The following is a 22,005-nucleotide window of genomic DNA, read 5'->3' as shown; positions in this document are numbered from 1 at the left end:
TATGTGTGCTTTATTGTTTGCCTGGAAAATATTTTATTACATTTCTTTACAACTATAATTATAACTCATAATGAATAATATAATAATTAATAATTGTATCTATTTATTACTAATTATAACTAATTGTAATTATTTATAACTGTTATCATTTTTAACTACAAATATTTAAAACTAAAAATATAATTAATTATAACTAATAACAAGTATTTATTATTTATAAATAATTATTTTTATTACAATTAATTAAAATTGATTATAACTAATTACTACTCTAATGGAAATGGAAATATAGGTAAAAAAATGGCAAACTATGGGTAAACGATGGAAACCATGGAAAAAAGAAAATTTATTCTTTTGTATTTTCAAACTATGGACAAAGTATGGCGAGCCATGGGAAGAGAAAAAAAATGATTTTTTCATATTTTCAAACTATGGGCAAAGTATGATGAACCATGAGAAATAAAAACCCTATTCTTTTCATATTTTCAAATATTTTCAAATATAAAAAAATAGTGTTTTCTTCTTCTCATGTTTTATGTTAGTGTAAATTATGTTTAGTTCTAAATATTATAATTTTATTATATGATTGAAAATATAAATTATAATATTATAAATATTTATAACTAATTATAACTAATGATTCATATTTGTAACCATTTATAACTATACTGTAACTATTTTTGGAAGACGTTTATAAAAGGTAAATGTCCCACTTAATAAATAAATGTTTATCGTCAAATTTTCCTAAAAATTTAACTTAAAACTTTCCTGAACATTTAAATTAAATTTTCCACTTCTCTCTTATAAGCGAAAATGTAACTTAAAACTTTCCTGAAAATTTAAATTAAATTTTCAGGAAAGTTTCACGCTAAACATTTATTGAAGTGGGACATTTAAATCTTTACAAAATTTTCACTAAACTTTTCAAGTAAATACTTTTAGATCTACTTTTCAAGTAAATGTTTAATAAATTTTTAGGAAAGTTTCGATGCTGTGTGCGGGTAATAATAACTTACTAATTAATATAAGTAATAATTAATACTGTTAATTATTAATATAGTAATATTATTAATCAATAATATTATTGTTTATTATATTATTATAAAAAAATATAATAATAAGATTAACAATAAACAATTTTGTTGTTTTTTTTGTAAAGGATACTGTTATCAAATTTTTTTTATAATTTATAATTGTTTATCTATTTTTATCATTTGTATTCTTTGTTGCTTGTACCCTTTGTGAAAATTTACAAAGGCTTTTGAAGAAGTGTTACGTGATATGTTTCAATAATGAATTTGTGTGTGTGAGAAAAAAATGATTCCCCATACAAATAGAAATTCATATATGAATGCGATTCAAATTGGACAATTAAAGACGAATTCCGTGTGTGATTTCTTTTTGTATATTCCATTCATTGTTTATAATTCACCATCATTTCGTGTCTGCACTCTTTTCATTATTGTCAACTTGACTCTTGTACATATATTTGTATGTATGTTTTTTCTTTTCAACGAAATTTGGGCCATGTCTTTGCATGCCATTCGGTGTCACGACGAACGAGGAAAACTAATTCTCACCTGAAAGTCAAGAAACGATATCTACATATCGATCAAAGACTGAGTGGACGTTGAATTGTTTTTCTTTTTTTGAAACCGGATATTTCCCAATACACTTATGGAATCTGACTACTTTTTATTCAGTAGATTCCCCATCAATCATTTTATAATTTCCAGTTAGGAGAAAATTAATTAATTAGAAAATGCTAATGAGCCAAATGGAGAGAAAATTGAATTCTTCGTTTTCATTTTCGATAATTGAAACTGTAGTTATTTATGAAGGTCATTCATGAATTAATTAAAAGAATAGAAAATTCTATAAATAATTGTAGGTTGTTATGTAATTAATTAAAAATTGTATTTCTTTTATTCTCTCTTGATTCATTTTTATTTAATATTATAATTAGAACTGAATAAGAAAAATAATAAATAAAATAAAAAAGAAGTATAAAGGAGATAAAAAGTAAAAAGAAAGAAAAAAGAGGAAAATAAGCAAAAATTAGTATAATAAATAAATATAATGAAATATAGTAATAAATGAATTAAAATGAAAAAATTTTTTTGTATTAAAATCCAAGGGTTGAAAGTGATCCGAATAAAAAGGAAAATCGTCACAGCTAGCGAGACGTCACGAACCAATGTCAATGAAATTTTAATGCACTGTCTTCAATACGAGACATTAAAATTCAAAACATTCATGTCCCATACGAGGTTTGCCAAATGGTTCACAAATTCCCCACCACAAGCAACTGTTATATATAAAAGAAAAATTTGCCGGGGGGCAAAAACAGTCAAAAATCGTTCGTCGTTGTCGGTATTTGAAGAGAATTCGTCGAAAAAAGAAAAGAACAATTTTTTTTATTAAGTGATTTTTTGCTAAAAATAAAAAACAAATTAAGTAATATGAAAACTCTAGTGATATTTTTGTGTCTTGGTACCACAATTGTATTTGGGAATCCTGTGAAAAATGTAAATACAAAAAATTTAGAATTAATGGAAACTAAATTGAGAGATGAATTGGATGAACTCAATAAACAGGAATCAATTAATATTTATGGGAATATAATTAGTCTTGAGAAAATTTCCATAGATGAGGAAGAGAAAAAAGAGTTGAATTTAGAAAATGGGACTAGTGATCCTCTGGTGAGGAGGATTGATGAATTTTTGAAATGTCGAAAAATTCAAGTCTCATTTCCTCATGATGGGTCGTCCGCTGATTTTCTTGGACGAGCAATTGGAGAGAGAAATATTGAATTTCAACTTCGTGAATTGACTCACAATAGTTTTGAAGGTAAAGTATATGACACTTAATTTATATAAAGTAATTTTTTTTAAATATATTTTTCCAACAAATTTAAATAAATTATCAAAAATTAATCAAAATTTTTATCTGATTTTTGAATAGAATGTATGAAAATTTTTATTTAATTTTCATTCAAATTGAAACAATTTTTCAAATTTATCAAAATTTTTATGTAATTTATAGAAAAATTTCCATAATTTTAAATATTTGAAAAAATTTATCAAAATCTTTATATTTAGTTTTTGGAAAAGCTTTCAAAATTTTTAGATTTTACAAAATTTTATCAAAATTTCAGTAATTTTAAAAATTTACAAACATTTATTGAAACAATTTAAAAAATTGAAATTTGAAATTTTGTTTCAATTATCTGAAAAGTTTTCTGAATTTATCAAATTTATAAAACTGTATTCAAATTTTTTATTCAATTTTCGGAAAATTTCGATAATTTTTCAAATTTGTAAATTGCATCAGATATTTTGTCCAATTTTCAAATAAATTTCCGTTTTATAACGAATTTTAAAAAGTTTGTCGAAATTTTTATGCAGTTTTCGAATAACTTTCTATAATTTTTGACATTTGCAAGAGTTCGTCAAAATTTTAATAATTTTTCAAATACTCAAAAATATTTCAAAATTCTTATTTAAAAATCAACACTTTTTATTTAATTTTCAAGAAATTTTGATAAAAGTGTAAAAAGGAAATAAAATATCAATAAAAGTGTCAAAATTTTTATATAATTTTCAAAAAAATCTTCATAATTTTTCGAAGTTGAAAATATTTATATTTATCAGAATGAGCAAGTGAACAATGAACAAGGATCAGTTTACTATGAAATTAAAATGAATCGTTTACTGTTAGTTTACTGATGGGACAGGCGCATAAAAGTAAATATTTATATAATTTTTCGTAGTGAAAATTTCTTCTTATGAACTTAAAAAGTTAATTGAAAAACGTCTATTTCCAAAAGAAATTGGTAGTAAAATTTTCGAATACGACAGGCGTGTAATTTGAAAACTAAAAATAATGAAAAGTGTATACGAGAGCGACGAACATTATTTTATTACGCTGTATAAGAACACAAGTGTTACATGAAAATTTATGTCTACTTGGAATTCTCTCATACTTGGTCTACTAAGCTCATAGCCTGCATTTATACGTAATAATTAAAGTATCTTCTTGTTTTTTCACACTCGGAGAAACTAGATTACATTTAATAGTTATATTATGTAAAATAAAAGTTATTTTTCATTCCATAATTTTACACAATATATTAGATAAATAAGTCTTACAAAAGGGGGATTCCACGGGTAAATCACACAGTTGTACGTGATAAGTTACCGATTTGTCTCAAATTTTCTAGACGTATTCTACCTTCAAAAATACTCAAGACTCAACTATCCAAAATTCCAAGTTCCTATCTCATAAAGAGCACTTACAATCGTCAATACTTCGTGAAAAGTGCTATTTTTTAAAACTAAGATTAAAAAATCCATTTCTGCTTAAAAAAATGTCAATTTTGGTCTAAAAAATTGGAAAAGTACTACAATCGATGGGAAATTTTCCAAAGAATCCAATGTCGTTGGAATTTTTTAAATATTTCTAAACGCATGTGCAGATGATTAAAAAAACTGCTTTTTAAAAAAATGTATAACTCAAAAACACCTGTTTCGATTTGGTTCAAATTTTCAGGAAAAATAGTTGAAAAGCCATACTTTAAATTTTAAAACGATTATACCGGAAATCTGTGAATTTTTAGTTTTTAGCCATATCTTTGCAAAATAGTGAGATAATTCGATTTTTTTCAATGTTTCCTAACGGTTATTGCCTTTTTGTACTCATATACGCAGCTGTATATAGAAAAAATATGAGCCCAAATTCACAATCCTCGGAAAATTTTCATTCAATTGAGTATTATGTTAAGTTTACCTGTTTTCGATTTGCAGTACCAAGCTTTTGTACCTTTTTTAAAATCTTCTTTAAATTTCACCACAGTTGCCATATTTTGTTGCAACCATTTTTTCGTTGTTTATTTTTTTAGCGCACTTTAAACTATTTTTTCGTCGTGTTTGAGTAGAAAACAAATGAATTTCACATAATATTTAATAGATTTTTGTCCTTGGCTTTTTGACCCCCTGAGACCAGTTTTTCTAAAAGCTAAAATAAATTTTAAATTTAGTTTAATTTCCAAAAATTAACATTGTATACGTTTTGAGTATAGTCAAGTATAGTTTTCTCCTTATGTAGGTACAAACATTTACTTTTATTACCCGTTCACTTAAACAGGTTATAATGTGTTCGAAAAGTTTATCGAAATATTATATGCAGACCAACTCAAAAATTAAAATTACAATAAAAACTATATTACTATAGGTATAACATCCAAACTAGAATCAAAAGTTGCGTATTACCTAATAGTATTAATTTATATTCTAAATGGCTGATAAATCGGTTTAACAGTTTTTAAATAAAAGTCAAATGGCTTTTTTGCACCTTGGCTTTTTCACCCCATTCTACTCTAATTGAAATTATAGATTTCAGGTATAATCATTTGAAAGTATGGCTTTTCAACTATTTTTCCTGAAAATTTGAGCCAAATCGAAACAGATATTTTTGAGTTATACTTTTTGTTTAAAAAAGAAGTTTTTATCCCACATGCACAAAAATAGCGCTTTCTGATAGCAGACGACAGGGAGGAAAGTCATTAATTTCTTCGACCGTATGAAATTTAGAAATATCTCAAGAATTGTAACGGCATTGGATTCTTTGGAAAATTTCCCATCGACTAGTACTTTTCCAATTTTTTTAAGACCAAAATTGACATTTTTTCAAGTAGAAATGGATTTCTTAATCTTAGTTATGAAAAATAGCACTTTTCACGAAATTAACAATTGTGAATGCTCTTTATGAGATAGGAAGTTGAAATTTTGGCTAGTTGAGTATTTTTGAAGGTAGAATGCGTCTAGAAACTTTGAGACAAATCGATAACTTCTCACGTACAACTGTGTGATTTACCCGTGGAATCCCCCAAAAGTAATATGTATATATATTATTTTTATTCCATCTTCTTTATACTTATTTATGAAAATGTGCTTTAATTATATTTTAATTAATTTTAAATAATTTGTTTTTAAATTAATTTATTATTTATTTTGTTTTATCTATTTAATAAATACTCTAATTCCTTTTGTGCAATTTGGTATTACTGTTTTATTCAGTTGCGTATTGAATCTCAATTATTTTTCTGTTTTTATAAGTAAATAAACTAATTAATTATTTATTTTTCACATATCATATCTTTCAAATATTTTTATAATTCTTTTGTACAGTTATGTATCAACTGATTAATTAATTTTCGAATTGAACATTTTTATTAGTTTTACAAATATGATAAAGTTCTTGTGACTATTGTTTAGTGTTTAATAACAATAATAAATAATAAGAATAAAAACTACTTTAGTACGTTACTCATAGTTTTCGTAAATTTTATTTTAATTTATTTACTTTACATAATTTATTTTTAAACTTTATTTGCCATTAATTTTTTTAAACATTTTAATGTCTGACTGTAGCCGACTATTTGTACTTGACCTTATCAAAGATACAGTTTTCACTATTGTTTAAATTTAAAAAATTTTAAGTAAATAAATGAAATTTGATTTTCTTTTATTTTATTCTTTCATACCCATTTATTTTATTTTTTATTTAAAATTTAAAAAAAATTCAGTTTGAAACAAATCCGTCTAAAAAATGATTTTTCTATATTCAAATAGTTTTATCAAAAATTAATTTACGTTCAAGAATTTATTATAAAATAAGGAAAAATAGTAGAAGAATATAATTATTTTTATAAAATACCAATTAGCCAACAATTTTTTACCAGACTTGAATTCCACTGATTATATAATTTCTACTTTTTTTATAAATTGTTTAACTAAATTGGAAAATTTATCATCCCGAACTAATTAACCGAATTGCTTTTATTATCAGTAATTGGGTTATATACCAAATGCGCATATCGTAGGTTAAGTTTTTTCTATATTATTTCCAAGTAATTATCATATAATTTATGTGAATATGTGAAAACTTTTCATATCAGCCTAATTACATTAAACAATGTTAAAGAGGAGTATGGTATCAGTTTCATTTCAATGATTTTTCCACTTCAACGTAATGACTATTAAATTAAATAGAGCACAAATAACTTTATACGTGAAAAATTTTAAATAACAACTGGTAGTATTTTTTATAAATTTTGCAATTAATTTTTTGTATACATACCACTTATTATCTGTTTACTTTTTTAATTTTTAACTAAAATTATTATTTACTATTTTACTATTTATTTTACCAAATCTAACAACATCTGAATCAATTTTACAACTTGAAAAAGTAAGTTTGTCACAAAGTACAAAAAATAAATTTAATTGTTATGAATATAATATAATGTTTTAAATGAAAATGAAACTGAAGTTAAGAAAACGATTGTGATTTAAATAAAGTGATGAATATTAAAAATAAGTTATAAAAGTTAATAATAATTGAGAATTATCAGGAAATTGAAATTAGAATGAGTTTTAAATTAAAATAAATTAATATTGAAATGAATGCAAAATTAATATAAAGTAAAAATTAAAATATTAACAAAAATGTTGAAAAGAAGATGGAAAATTTAAATAATAATAACTTTGCCTGTTTATAAATAAATAAAGAAATAATAATTATTAAAAGATAAGTAAAACTTTTCGATTAAATTGAAATTAAAATAAGATTTTAAGAGAGATTTCAAGATAGATTTTAAGATAAACATAAGAACATTTAAAAATAAAATAATTTAAAGAAAACAAAAAATTCAAAGTAACTCGAAATTTAATAGAAATTAAAAATTTAAGTAAATTAAAATTTAAAATTAAAAAACATCAAATTGAAAAAATGTGAAAATAAATATTATATCAAATTTAAAACAAGTGGAAATAAGCAAAATAAAATTAAAAAAATTGCAACAAACTTTATGTTTAACTGTAATAAAGAATTAAAAGTTGTTAAAAATTAAACAAAAGTCCAAAATTGAAAGAAAATTAAAGTCCTAAGATTTTTTGAAACTAAAATTTAATTAAGATACCTAAATAGAAAAGTTAAATTTGAAATAAATTTTGTTGAACGAAGATAATAAATTGAAACAAGATGAAAATTAAACAAAAGACCAAAATTGATTGCAGATTAAAATACAAACAAAATTAAAAAAGTGCAAATTCTTTTAAATTTAATTAACTAAAATTGAAATAAAATAAATGTTAAAAAGAAAACCAAAAGTTAAAAAATTAAAAAAAATTATATTAAGGGCATTTGAACCTTGATGACGTCACCCATGCTTTGCACAACGTGTAACGTCATCAAGGTTCAAATGCCCTTAAATATTGAAAAAAATTGAACAAAATTGAAATGTAATAAAAATATTTTTTAGTGCAATTGTACCTAGATTTTTTTTTGGATAAAAGAATTAAAAAAAACAAAATTAAATAAAAATTTATGTAAAATAGAAAATTATTGGAAATGGAAAAGTGTAAATAAATAAAACTATTGAAAATTGGTTAAAACTAAAATTATATAAAAATTAGAAACAAAATCAAAATGCAATAAAGATAAAAATTTTAAAACAGAAAAATTGGAAATAAATTAAAGTTAAAAACTTTTCAAAATTGGAAGCAAAGATGAAAATAGATCAAAATTGAAAATAGATCAAAATTGAAAACTCATCAAAATTGAAAATAGATCAAAATTGAAAACTGATCAAAATTGAAAACCCATTAAAATTGAAAATAGATAAAAATTAAAAAAAAGATAAAAATTGGAAGTAGATAAAAATTGAAAATAGATAAAAATTGAAAATAGATGAAAATTGAAAACATAAAAGTTGAAAACAGATAAAAATTGAAAATAGATCATAATTGAAAGTAGAACAAAATTGCAAATGGATAAAAATTGAAAACAGATCAAAATCGAATAAAGATAAAGTAAAGATCAAAATTTAAAATAAACTTATTTCAAAATTAAAACAAATTATATAAATCAAAGTAAAGTGAAAATAAATTACAAAGTGACACTTTTTAAAATGTAAAGAAGAAATAAAAAAAATTAACTACATTTATGCGGAAGATCACTAAGGCATTCGATCTTCAATCAGCGTTTCCGACTTTCCAAGGTGATCATATAAAGGAACCTTGGCCTTGCTCGCTCTTCCAAGCTGGAATGACAACGATGTCAGCGTGGCATAATTTTATAGCAAAGTTCCTTTCGAATCCCTCACCAATCGGCATCAACTAGGTCCTGAACGATAACGCGCATAGGCACAAAAGTATGTCAAACATCATCCTACTTCCCAATTGGTCAGACAGCACCTTTCATTCAAAAAATTTCTCCCGTCATTTTTTTCTTGTTCCTACGAAAAAAAATCCGACATCTCTCCACACACACACTCACACACACCTGTTAATTGTCAATAATTGCTAATTTTTTTTTCTAAAAAGGATACTTAAAATAAAAATTATTGAGAGAAGAATTTTTTAAAAGCACACCTGCAAAGGAATCACATTAGGGAATTCTTATTAAAATTATCTGTATGTGTATTATATATATATAGTGAATCGATAAGCCGAAAGTTTCGGGAGCAAAAAGCCGTAATGTTGTTGTGCCACTTATTTAGATCCGTCAACTTGTTGGGAGGCTGAAAAGGAGAAAGGGCAAACATCAGTTTCACGCGAAGGAGGTCATTGCGCCTTCTTTGCTCGGTGTATTTGGTAGAGGGGACGAAGGAGGATTTCGATTTATCTGGGACAGGCGAGAATGAGGGGAACCATAATGGGGGGAAAAGACCTTGAAAGAGAATGCCGACATACGAAGAAAGTAGGCTCGAGGACATACGCAAAGCTAATACTTTTTTTCTTTTTCTTCTTTTTTTTTGTTAATATGGCACACCTTTGGAGGTTTCTCACGAAAAATATATCCAAAATTTTGTACCTAAATTAGACCTTTTTTGGAGTTTCTTTCTCTCTGGTTCTTTTGTTATTTCTTACTTTCTCTTTTTCTGCTTCGCAATTATTTCTCCTTTCTTTGTCTGTTTTCTTATTTTTGTCTCTTTCTTATTTTCTCTTTTTACTTCGTTTCACATTTTATTTTTCTGTTTTTCCTGTTTATTTGTTTCTATTTATTTCAATAAAGAAATTAATATCGGTTTTCTCTTTTTTTAGTTTGTTTTTTTATTTCTCTTTTCATTTTCCTTCTTTTCTCTTCTTTATTTCTTCTGACTATCTTCTCTATTTATTTCTCTATATTTAAATAAGACAATTTCAAAAAATGTTTGACTAGAAACAATTTTTTAACTGAAACTTGTGATGAAACAAGTTTTCTATTTTTTCAGAATAATGAAGAAATTTTGCTCTTTTTGCTGGTTTTAATTTTTTTAAATAAGAATTTTCAAAATAATATGTCTGACTATGAAACATTTTTCAACTGCAGTTAACAAAGGAAATGCTAAAAACAAAATAATTAGTTTTAAAGTATTTTAGAAATATTCTTTTTCCATTATTTTCAATAAATTAATATTTTTGTCTCGACATAAAAGATTTTTCTACTAATGAAGGAAGAAAAATAGGGTTTTCCTATTTTTAATCAGAATCTTAAAAAATGTTGCTTCTTTTATTATTTAAAATTATTTTAATACGAAAACGAAATTATAAAGAAATAAGTGTGACCAAAACAGACTTTTCTACTGAAATCGTCTAAAAAATATTTTTTTACAATTTTCTTTCCAAAAAAATTATATATAAAATATAAATATAATATAAAATAAAAAATATAAAAATTATATTTAGATGACATATGACTGACATTAAAAGTTTTTTTTTTCTATTTTAGTATATAATTATGTTCACTGAGAAAACTGGAGAGTCAAATTCAGAGGTTCAAAAAGTGTATGTTTTCTTTGCTTATGAAGAGAGTTGAATAGTCCTTCTAAAATAAATTTTGAATTGATAATGGAAATCTACTTGTATATTCTCTCCCATTATATCTGAGGGTTAAAAGTTGCGCAGAAAATGTGTACGATCTGATGCGCGCGAAATTATTTTTTTGACATTTTATGTATTTAATTTAGGGGTTAGGTTGCCATATTTATTCATTTCGCGCCGGATAAGGAAGGGATTTCTCAAGATGGTTAATTTGTCCCTCTGTTATAAACTCATTTTCCCTCCAAGAGAAATGGCACGAATATCTGTCAATGGTGTATTTGAACATTTAGATTGTTATCCAATAGCTAACTCTCAAATATCAACGATTTGTCCCTCCAGATGTTTAGTCTAATACTCCAGTTTTCTCAGTGTTACATTTTGCGAAATGCCTAGGCAAATCGGGAAATACCTAAAAGTGGCCAGGAAATTCGAGTTTTACCTAGAAATTTTAGGTATTTCTCAAATTGCCTAGGCATTTCGCGAAATGCCTAAGTCGATTTAGGCAAAATGAAAAGTTGATCATTTGTAAGCCGCATACTAATGTAAACAGATTGTTTACAAAATTATTAGTCTATTACACTATTCGACAAAATGTTGCTACAAGAATACGTCTCAATTTTGAGAAAAACGGGGTCAAAGTGTCAAAATATGCCATTTTTGGCACTTTTTGAAGCACTATAAAAAATAACGCGACGTGATAGAAAGCTCAAATATGTCTTAAATGAGAGCTCGGACCCTTAACTTTAACATCAAAAAGCAAAAAACCATGTAGAAATAACTTAAAATTGTGGGGAACAACTTTTTATTAATTTACCCTATATGGTCGCTAACTGAAATAATAGCTGATGGGCGCGCACGCGGTTAAAAGTTGTTCCCCACAATTTTGAGTTACTTCTACATACACTCTAATTCTGAATCAGTGAAAATTTCACTGATTTCAATTCAGTGGCCCAGTTTTCTTTGATGAATCAGTGGAATTTCACTGAGAATCAGTAAAAACCACTGATTGTCAGTGAAATCCCACTGATGAATTAAAGAAAACTGGGCCACTGAATTGAAATCAGTGAAATTTTCACTGATTCAGATTTAGAGTGTAGTTTTTTGATTTTGGATGTTAAAGTTGAGGGTTCGAGCTCTCATTTAAGATATATTTGAGCTTTCTATGACGTCGCGTTCTTTTTTTATAGTGCTTCAAAAAGTGCCAAAAATGGGATATTTTGACACTTTGACCTCGTTTTTCTCAAAATTGAGACGTAATGGGACAATTTCACTTACAGATTCATAATCTACGGCAAAAATCCTGTAAGTTTGACATGCTGCAACAAATAACCAGCAAAAAATATATGTTCACAATTAAAGGTTTCAATAAATTTTTCAATTTGCCTAAATCGACTTCGGCATTTCGCGAAATGCCTAGGAAATTTACGAAAATGCCTAGGCAATTCGGAAAATACCTGAAAATGTCCAGGAAATTTGAGTAATACCTAAGATTTTAGGTATTTCCCGATTTGCCTAGGGATTTCGCAAAATGCCTGGACTTCGGGTTTTACCGGTAACATATATTCCAAAATTAAAAATTTTTTTTCAGTGTCGTGTCAAATTAGATGAATTATTTTGTTCTCAGACATTTTTAATTAATCGAAGTGTGGGTTATGCACTATTCAATAAAACTTATAATTAAAAAATGTGTTAAAAAATAACAATATAGCAAAAAGAAATCTGAAATACTCATAAATTATCTTAGACCCATGCAAAAAAAATGTAGAAGGATTACACTTACTTTGTCATTATTTTTCAACAATTTGTTGTTTAAATTTATTAGTAGTAAAAAAGGTTGAAGAATAACCCATAATAAGGGATATTTCTTTACAGATTCTGTTAAATATTTGAACTTAGTTAAATAAGAATTTTCAAAAAAATATGCCTGACTGTAAAACATTTTCTGCTGCAGTTAACAAAAGGAACTGCTAAAAACAAAAAATTTAGTTTCAAAATATTTTACAAATTTTCTGCTTCTATTATTTTAAATAAGTTTTAGTAATAAAATAATAAGAATATAATGTCTGACTAGCAAATATTTTTCTACTCAAATTATGTAAAAACTAGCTGTCGTACCCGTCTTCGACGGGTTTTAGTTTCTACCAATACATTTAACAGTGTGTCTACCAATTTGGAAAATAAGGAAATAGCTCAGGAATTTAATTTGACCGGAAAAAAATAATAATTAGTTAGGTACCATTATAGCTATTTCAGTAGGAAAATATTACTATTTGAATCAGTGATTGACTTTTTATTATCAAATTAGTTATTTTAACCAATTCAAATGCAGAGAACAATATTTGTCAATTTGTAGTACTTTAATTAATGCATTAAAAATTTATCAAATTTCCCACCCAGTTTTTGGAGTTATAGTAGAGTCTAATTGGAACTAATTGTATCGCAAAGGTTACGACTGCTAAAACCTAACATAAGACCTATATTTTAGACCGAAAGTAGGGCTTAAATTTTGACCCGGGTCTGTTTTCATAAATATTATACATCAATAAAAATTAAAGTAAAAAGCAATTTTTTAAAAGCGAATTAATATAATGAAACTTTTTCTTAATTTGATTGGAAAATTCCCAGCTTTTTCCAGTTTTCCCCGTTTGGTATAGTTACCCTGTTAAATGTATTAGTAGAAACAAAAAACTGTCGTAGACGGGTACGACAGCTAGTAATATAATCTATATTTTATATGAACTTAAGAAAGAGTATTTTCATAAAAATAAGTAAATTTTTATAGCCATTTGTAGATTTATTTATGGATAAAATCAAGTAAATTTAAATTTAACAAAAAAAAGATAAACCGTGAAAAAGGACAAAGCAGGAAATTTTGTTAAATAAAATAGACACCGTGTTAACTTTTGTCTTTACATTGCTCAAAACATCTCTAAAAGTTAAATCTAGAGTTAAAATAAAAAAAAACGTTTTAACATATAAGTTTTTGCCTAGTGGCATATAATATGCTTGTATTGTATCAGAGGTGACTTACAATTTCTTGACATCCTGCAATATCATTTTAATCATAAAAAATTTGCATTTTCAATATTTCTGAAATTCTTGAAAATATTAGATTAATTTGATAAATAATTCTCAATTACACTATTTTTACGTCAAAATAATAATCAGAGACTCCAAAAATACTATACTGAATTAAACTTCATAGTAATTAGTATCGATTTTTTGATATTGAAAATATTTTTATATTTACTTATAGGATAGTATTTTTTGCAAAATTATGCTAAAATCTGACTAAATAACATATAATATTGAATTTTAGAAAGTTTAAAAGCTATCCATTAAAAATGTGAAATTTGGAAATTTTCCATTTTTTGAAGTTTTTGAAAATATTTTTATATTTACATCTTAGTTATAGGATAGTATTTTTTGCAAAATTATTCTAAAATGTGACTGAATAACATGTAATACTCAAATATAGAAAGATTAAAAGCAATCCATGAAAAATGTAAAATTTTGAAATTTTTGATTTTTTGAAAACATTTGTATACTTACATATTAGTTATAGGACTTTATTTTTTGCAAAATTATGCTAAAATGTGACTAAATAACATGTGATACTCAAGTATAGAAACTTTAAAAGCAATCCATGAAAAAATTAAAAATTTTGAAATTTTCGATTTTTTGAATTTTTTGAAGAAATTGAATATCTCCCGTTCTAATTAATATTTTTTAAATCTGTAAATTTATAAACCTTCCTTGGGTCAATACCTAATAACCTACCAAGTTGGACTTAAATCGATTTACATGTTTTTGTGTGATTGGGGTACAAAGTTTTTGTGACAGACATACGTACATACATACGTACATACATACGTACATACATACGTACATACATTAAATTTTTTAAGAATATTTTTGGAATCCCTGATGTCCATAATAACTAATCATGTTAACATTTTGAAGTTTTAAGCAATGTACAGACAGACATCTGATTTTATTAATAAGGATATCTCTTTCTTAAATTATTTAATAAGAAATTTAAAACACCTATATATGTCTGACTATAAAAGATTTTTCTACTGAAAATAGAAAATAAACTATTTATTGCCTTTGTTTTTTTTAAGTTTTAGAAATTTTCCTTTATCTTTATTTTGTAGAAGGATTTTCGGAGGACTTTCAGAAGTGCTTTCCGGAAAATTTTCTGCTAAAATAAGAAGAAATAAAAAGTTTTTTCCATTTTTTTCAAAATATTAATAGAATTTTTCTCTTTTTAGAATATTTTTCATTTATTTAATGAGAATTGTGGACGTCCACATGAAAAGGGCCTATATTGTCGGTTCCAGTTTTCGAGATAATCGCAATTTAGTAATTTTGGAGCAAAATTTTAAATTTTTTTTTAATTCTTATTATCAATCTACATGTTTGACAAGTCGAATCATTCGGTTTTCATTAATTTATCGATAATTTAACTGTTTGATTTCATTGGTTCTTTAGAAAAATAAAAAGGGCCCATTTTGTCGGTCATTTGCAAAAGTAATCCGAATTTTAAAAATGGAGGTGTAGAAAAATTTAAAACCTCTTGATTTTTCATCTCTAAGGTGTCCTGGACTGTAAACAATTCTTATCTGAATAACTTCCGAGAAGAACCAGAGATATTGAAGTTAGAATCTTTTCTTTGCAATTTTCGAAATGAAAATTTGGATATTGCGTCAATTTTTTCATAATAGAGACTGTCAAAAAATTTTTAATAAGTGTAATATCTATTCTTTTTCTTCAAATGACACAATAAAATTGTACCTAATCATTAATCTTGTAAAAAAATGGTTTTTTAATAGAAAAATTCTCCTTTTTAGAAAAGGGCCCATATTGTCGGTTTTTCGTATTTTTAAAATTAAGAGGGGGGAATGGTTTTAAGAGTTTAAAACCTATTGGTTTTCAATCTTTTAGGTACCCTAGACTGTAAAAAATTCTTATCTGAATAACTTCCCAAAAGAACCAGAGATATTGATTTTTTTTTTTTGTAATTGTCGAAATAAAAATTTGGATATTGCGTCATTTTTTTCATAATAGAGACTGTCAAAAAATTTTTAATAAGTTTAATATATATTATTTTTCTTCAAATTACACAATAAAATTGTACCTAATCATTAATCTTGTAAAAAATGGTTTTTTAATAGAAAAATTCTCCTTTTTAGAAAAGGGCCCATATTGTCGATTTTTAGTACTTAAGTACGAAATTTTTCAAAATTAAGAGGGGGGATGGTTTTAAAAATTTAAAACCTGTTGGTTTTTTATCTTTAAGGTGCCCTGAACTAGAAACAATTCTTATCTGAATAACTTCCAAGAAGAACCAGAGATACAACAATTAGTTGATATCGCAATCTTCAATTCCGTTTTTCTCGAAATGAGGTTTTTTGCGTTCCAAATTTTGAAATTTCGTAACTTAGCGAATTTTTACCAAAAAAAGTTCTAAGACCACTCAAAATTTTCCAAATTTTGCCAGGAATACGCCCATATAGATAACTCCAATAGTGCCAAAATGGGCCCTTTTCATGTGGACGTTCACATATAGTAAAAAGTATGTCTGACTATAAAAGATTTATCTACTTAATTTATAAATTAAACTGTTTCTCTTGTGTTTTATTTTTCTTCTCTTTTATGATTTTCTATTATTTTCAGTTAGATTTTCCTTTTTTTCTTTCATTTTCCTTTTTTTCTATTTCTTTATATATATATATATATATATATATATATATATATATATATATATATATATATATATATATATATATATATATATTCGTTTCTTCTTAATTCTACTTTTTCTCTTTCTTCTATTTTCTCTTTTTAATTCTCCTTTTTTTATATGTATTTTTCTTCCTTTATTGCATCTTCTGTTCTTCCTACTTTTCTCATTTTACCTTTCTTCTTTTTCACTTTTACTCTTTCTTTCTTTTATACATTTTTCTTGACTTTTTTTTGTCTTTTTAACTTGTATTTTTCTCTATTTTCTTTTCCCCTCCTTTTTCCTTCGGTTTTTCTACCTTTCTTTTTTTAATTTTTTTTTGTATTTTTCTATTTTTGGTTTTTCCATCTCCATTTAGGATGGATGCTTTTTTTCTTTCTTGCTCCTTTCTATCTTCTTCTCTCTACCTTTTCTTTTTTTGTACAACTCTTTTTGTACTCTTTTCTGTACAACTTGATACCGGTCAATGGGTGTGAGTAAGAGCGACTGGTTCAAAGGCGGAGAAAATAGAGGGGAGTGCGTGAAACAAATATTCGCCCTAACGTGAATGTGGTCGTTGGCGTTGGTCTTTGGCCATCCACAGGGTAGGTTTCGTTGGAGGACTAGTTCGGTTCAGAAGGTCGCCTTACGGGCCTTAAGTCACTTCACTAGTCCCCTGAAGAGTCGATCCTTGGGACGACGTTGAGTGACGTCACCTGGTCGTCCGGAGGGTGGCGGCGGCGTGCACTCACCTGAGGGAAACTGGGTCGGACTCGGAAGGTCCCGGTTATGGGCCTTAGGTCGTCCTTGCCAGCACCTTCTGCAGGAGTCAGTGCACGCGAGCCAGTGACCTGAGCGTTGTCCAGGTAGCGGTTGTAGCCCCGTTCTGCTTCAATCCGGGTGACAGGAACGTCTTGATTTATGTTTTGAACCAAAATATTCTTTCCGTTAAAAGATTGACAATTTATCCTGAAAAGGACTAATTGTCAATGTAGAATTTGTTGTTGTTCGTCCTGAAAAGGACAGGTTGTTGGAGATGGTGAGGTTCCGCGGCCAGCGGAACAGAGAAGATACGTCGTTTCCAAATAAAATATTTATTTCCCAAATATTTTTCCCTGAGGTGGATGGCAGGCGAGGCGTCGGTGTTGAAGTGGCGGCTGAGAGCGTCACTTGGCAGAGTGACAGTTTGGCGAGAGAGCGTGGCGTCAGCGACGCCGCATAGGCGTCGGTGTCTCTCGGCTTGAGAGACGTGTTACTTCGTCGAAGACTGGCGAGGTAAGAGAGCGAGTCAGGGAAAATGCGCGGTATTTATTCTCCTCTGCTGAGTCGCATCCGCGACATCCCTTCCACCTTGGCAAGAGCCAATCAGCGCGTGAGTTGCCCCCACCCGTTCCGCGCAAGCGCGGTACGGTTGAGGTTTCGAGAGCGAGAGTTAGTCGAGCGGGAGACACAGGGCGAGTCAGACGTGTCACCAGATTCTCTCCTAAAGGCGTTGCACCGTGCCACTTTGCCTTTTACCGTCAACGTTGTACCGTACCTCCGGTACAAAAAAAATCTAACTTAAGGCTAAACAAAATTTAATGAATTTACTTTTATAATATTCTTTAATGTTATATTCGGTATTCTATCTAATATATTGTAAAAATATATTAGACAGAATTATAATATACATTAAACGATATTATGTGGAATAAGAAACAAAATTAGTTATTTCCTCACGCACAAGAAGTGAGTGAAAAAATTACACTTTAAAGGAATTTCAAAGTTTATTAATATTTGATTAATTTTGCAATGAATTGCAAAATTGTCTCAAATATTAAAACTTGAAAATTAACCAACTATAACAAACTTTTTTCGATTTTTCTTTTGGTCTACTCTCTTTCTTCCTTCTTTATTTTTTTCTATTTTTCCAGCAAAAAAAGAAAAAAAATGATCGAAGGAGTTTTATTTATTTCTTTACATTATTAATAAGAATAATAATTTAACATTAACAGAAATTTGCATTATTTAGAAAAAAAGAAGAAATAAAATAAGATCTTCATTTCCTCTTCTTTATTTATTTTATTGTCGATAAATAATTTTAAATAAATAAATAAATTTCTTCTTTCTGTTTCATTTCTTTGTATTTTTCTCTTTTTCCGAGAAACGCCCCCTCTTTTTCGCTCTCTGAAAGGGGGAAAGAGAAATATTTCTCTACGTAGTATATAGAAGAAACAGAATTTCGCTCCGCTGTACTTGACACGAATACTAATTTTCAGACTTCTCAGAAAAACACGAGGAATAATATAATCGACGTTCTTCGGTATCTTCACTTTCTCCGCAAAGAAAGTTTGGAAGCTATAGTGTTTTTTTAGAGAGAGGGGAGGGGCAAATGTCGCATTTTTTCGTGATATTTATTTCCTGCCCACAGGTGAAGAAATCTTTCCTTTGTGTATGAGAAAAAAAATTTCATATGGGAGGTTCTTTTTGTCAAAATTTTTTAGATTTACTGTTTATTATGACTTTTTTCCATTCATAAAATATGATTAATAATATTGATTTTTAAAATTCATATTTTCTTTTGTCGATAAAATCTCGACAAAATCCTTTGGATTTTTATTTTAAATTTTTGTTGGCGATTGTTTAAAATATTAATAAAAAGAAAACGAATCTCGAAATCGAAACGTGAATTGAAATTAACAGCAGAAAACTGATTTTGTAAATAAATAAATAAACAAATACACTGTAAAAAAGGGAGTTAAATTTTAACTCCCCAGGGGATTCTATAAAAGTCGCACCCATTGGGGAGTCAATGCCAGGGGAGTTAAATAAAGAGAGTTAAAACTTCACACCCAAATGCTAACTCCCCAAGGAAAAAATAACTCGCGCGGGTGTTGAATGAAGGGAGTTAGAAATTAACTCTCTTTTGGAGTTGATTTTTAACTCGAAAAATTTCACTCCCAACTCTCGAGTCCGTTAACTCCCTAAATGTTTTACAGTGTAAATGAATGAATGAATAAATAAATAAATGAATAAATATTTAAATAAATGAAAAAAAATATTATAAATAAGTGAATAAATAAATATTAAAATAAATAAGTAAATGAATAAATGAATGAATGAATGAGTGAATAAATAAATGCAGTAATTCATTCATAAATTAATTTAAAAAATACAATTAGTCGATAAAAGTTGAAAAAAGAGATGGGAAAAAATATAAAATTGCCTCCGTTATTTTTCAGCTCGAACGAAATTGAAGAGGGTCCTGCTGCCACTTCTCTTGGTATTGAAATTAAAGGCATTGATTATCCTGCCAATTATAATCACGATAATTGGCCTCATTGGAATCAAAGGTCTGGGAGCAGGTCTGATGGCCCTTTTATTATCAGGTGCAGTTGCATTGAAAGCACTACTCACACCACCACCACCTTTGTCCACTAGGATCAGTTATGGAATAGTGAAACCCCATGACATCTATCACGATCATTGGCACAGGTCACAAGAAGAAGTCAATCAACCGTATAGAGGATGGTCCCCTGATTATCCGGCCGAGCAATATCCATATCAGGAAGTACCATAAGTGGAAAACTTCAACTGCACTCGTTTTTTTCTCCTCTCTCATCATCTCTCCTTTATTCCTTCCTCGTTTTCCTTGTCACATATCATTTCACTCGTCGAATATAATTATTTATTCTCTTGTATTCTATCATTCTCAATAAATTATTACTCATTTTTTTATAACTTCCGCTCATTATTCATGTTGACATTAATATATGTAATTTACATTTTAGTGTTTACAGTTAGTTGTGACAGTTATTGTGTAATGATTTATTGATTAACATTTTAAACATGAAAAGAATTTTTTTTTGTTTAGGAAAAATGTGTGTCTGACTATAAAGTATAAACAAAGTTTCTACTGAAATTTGAATATAAAAATTATTTTTTTGTGTTTTTTAAAGTATTTAAAATTTACTTAATTTAAATATACAATAATTTTTAATTATTGTTTAGTAAATCAGAAAAAAATTCAAATAATTTTTAAATCATTCAAAATCCAATATTAATTTTGAATTCATCACTCAGTGGTATTGGTCTAATTGACTCGGAGTGATCGATTAAATCATCAGCTTTTTAAAATCTAAATTAAATAAATAATTTTTTTTGTATATTGTATAAATAACAAATTTACCTTTCTTCATCATTTTTAATTGAATTATTACAAAAGTAATAAAAAATGTCTGACTATAGCCGTTTTTGATACTGAAATAAGCACAGCAAACTAATTTTTCCCATCGTTTTTTAAAATATCAAACAAATTCTTTTTTGTTTTTATTTTGAATTTATTTAAACGAAAATCAAATTAAACTTGTCTGACTATAAAAGATTTTTCTACTCCGGTTATACAAATAAAAATTTTCCTCTTGTTTTTCAAATATTTAGAAAACATGTTTTTTTCAAAATGTTTTTAGAATGATTTGGTTTTGATTGAGACACATTTTTTATGAAAAAAATTATTCCAATAATGAATTAATTTAATCTTTTTTGGTGTTAATTTAAGCTCCAACGCTTTTTAACACCTCTTAGTTAACTGTGGCTCAGTAAGGAATAAATAAAAAGAATATGTTTAAATGTAAAAGATTTTTCTATTGAATTAAAAAGAAAAGGGGTTTTTCCATTTCCCACAAAATACTACAAATTTTTTTAATACACTGTAAAAAATTTAGGGAGTTAACGGACGCGAGAGTTGGGAGTGAAATTTTTCGAGTTAAAAATCAACTTCAAAAGGAAGTTAATTTACTAACTCCTTTCATCAACACCCAGAGTTATTTATTCCTTGGGGAGTTAGCATAAGGGTGTAAAGTTTTAACTCTCTTTATCCAACTCCCTTGGCATAAACTCCCCAATGGATGCGACTTTTATAGAATCCCCTGAGGAGTTAAAATTTAACTTCCTTTTTTTACAGTGTATTTTTAATTAATTTTACAAGTAATTATAACAATATGTCTGGCTATACAAGATTCTTCTACTGAAACTTCTAAAAGTAAAGTTTTTTCTATTAGTTTTGAAATATTTTCAGAATTCTTCATTTCTTAATAAACACAATAAGAAATTAATAAGAAAATTCAGTAATTCTCCTTTTTATAATTTTTGGTTTATTTATTAGATGAATAAAAATCCTGTCTTACTATGATATATTTTTCTACTGAAACTTGCGTAAGAAGAAGTTTATACATTTTTTTTAACATTTTAGAATGCTTTCTTGTTTTATTAAGTCTAATTTTTTTTAAGCAAGAAATTATTAATAAAAAATAAAAATATTTCTGACCTTGATAAAAATTTCAACTGAAACTTGTAGAAATACTTTTTTTGATATTACTTTTCAAATATTTTAGATATTTTGTTTTTCTTAAAGTTTCTAATATATCTAATAGGAAT

The 22,005-nt window shown here is 26.9% G+C and overlaps 1 protein-coding gene across 1 annotated transcript; it reads left to right on the top strand.

The window, feature by feature from the left end:
• Nucleotides 1-2,337: 2,337 nt before the first annotated feature.
• On the top strand, nucleotides 2,338-20,310 carry LOC122505157. The gene is made up of 2 exons (XM_043616633.1): nucleotides 2,338-2,850; nucleotides 19,812-20,310. Exons 1-2 carry the CDS (start codon nucleotides 2,463-2,465, stop codon nucleotides 20,147-20,149), a joined length of 726 nt encoding a protein of 241 aa, XP_043472568.1. The 5' UTR covers nucleotides 2,338-2,462; the 3' UTR covers nucleotides 20,150-20,310.
• The last annotated feature ends 1,695 nt before the right edge of the window (nucleotides 20,311-22,005 follow it).

The sequence above is a fragment of the Leptopilina heterotoma genome, unplaced genomic scaffold, assembly GCF_015476425.1.
Source record: "Leptopilina heterotoma isolate Lh14 unplaced genomic scaffold, ASM1547642v1 Lhet_347, whole genome shotgun sequence".
NCBI classification, from domain to species: domain Eukaryota; kingdom Metazoa; phylum Arthropoda; class Insecta; order Hymenoptera; family Figitidae; genus Leptopilina; species Leptopilina heterotoma.
This window is presented reverse-complemented; position numbering and strand designations above follow the sequence as displayed.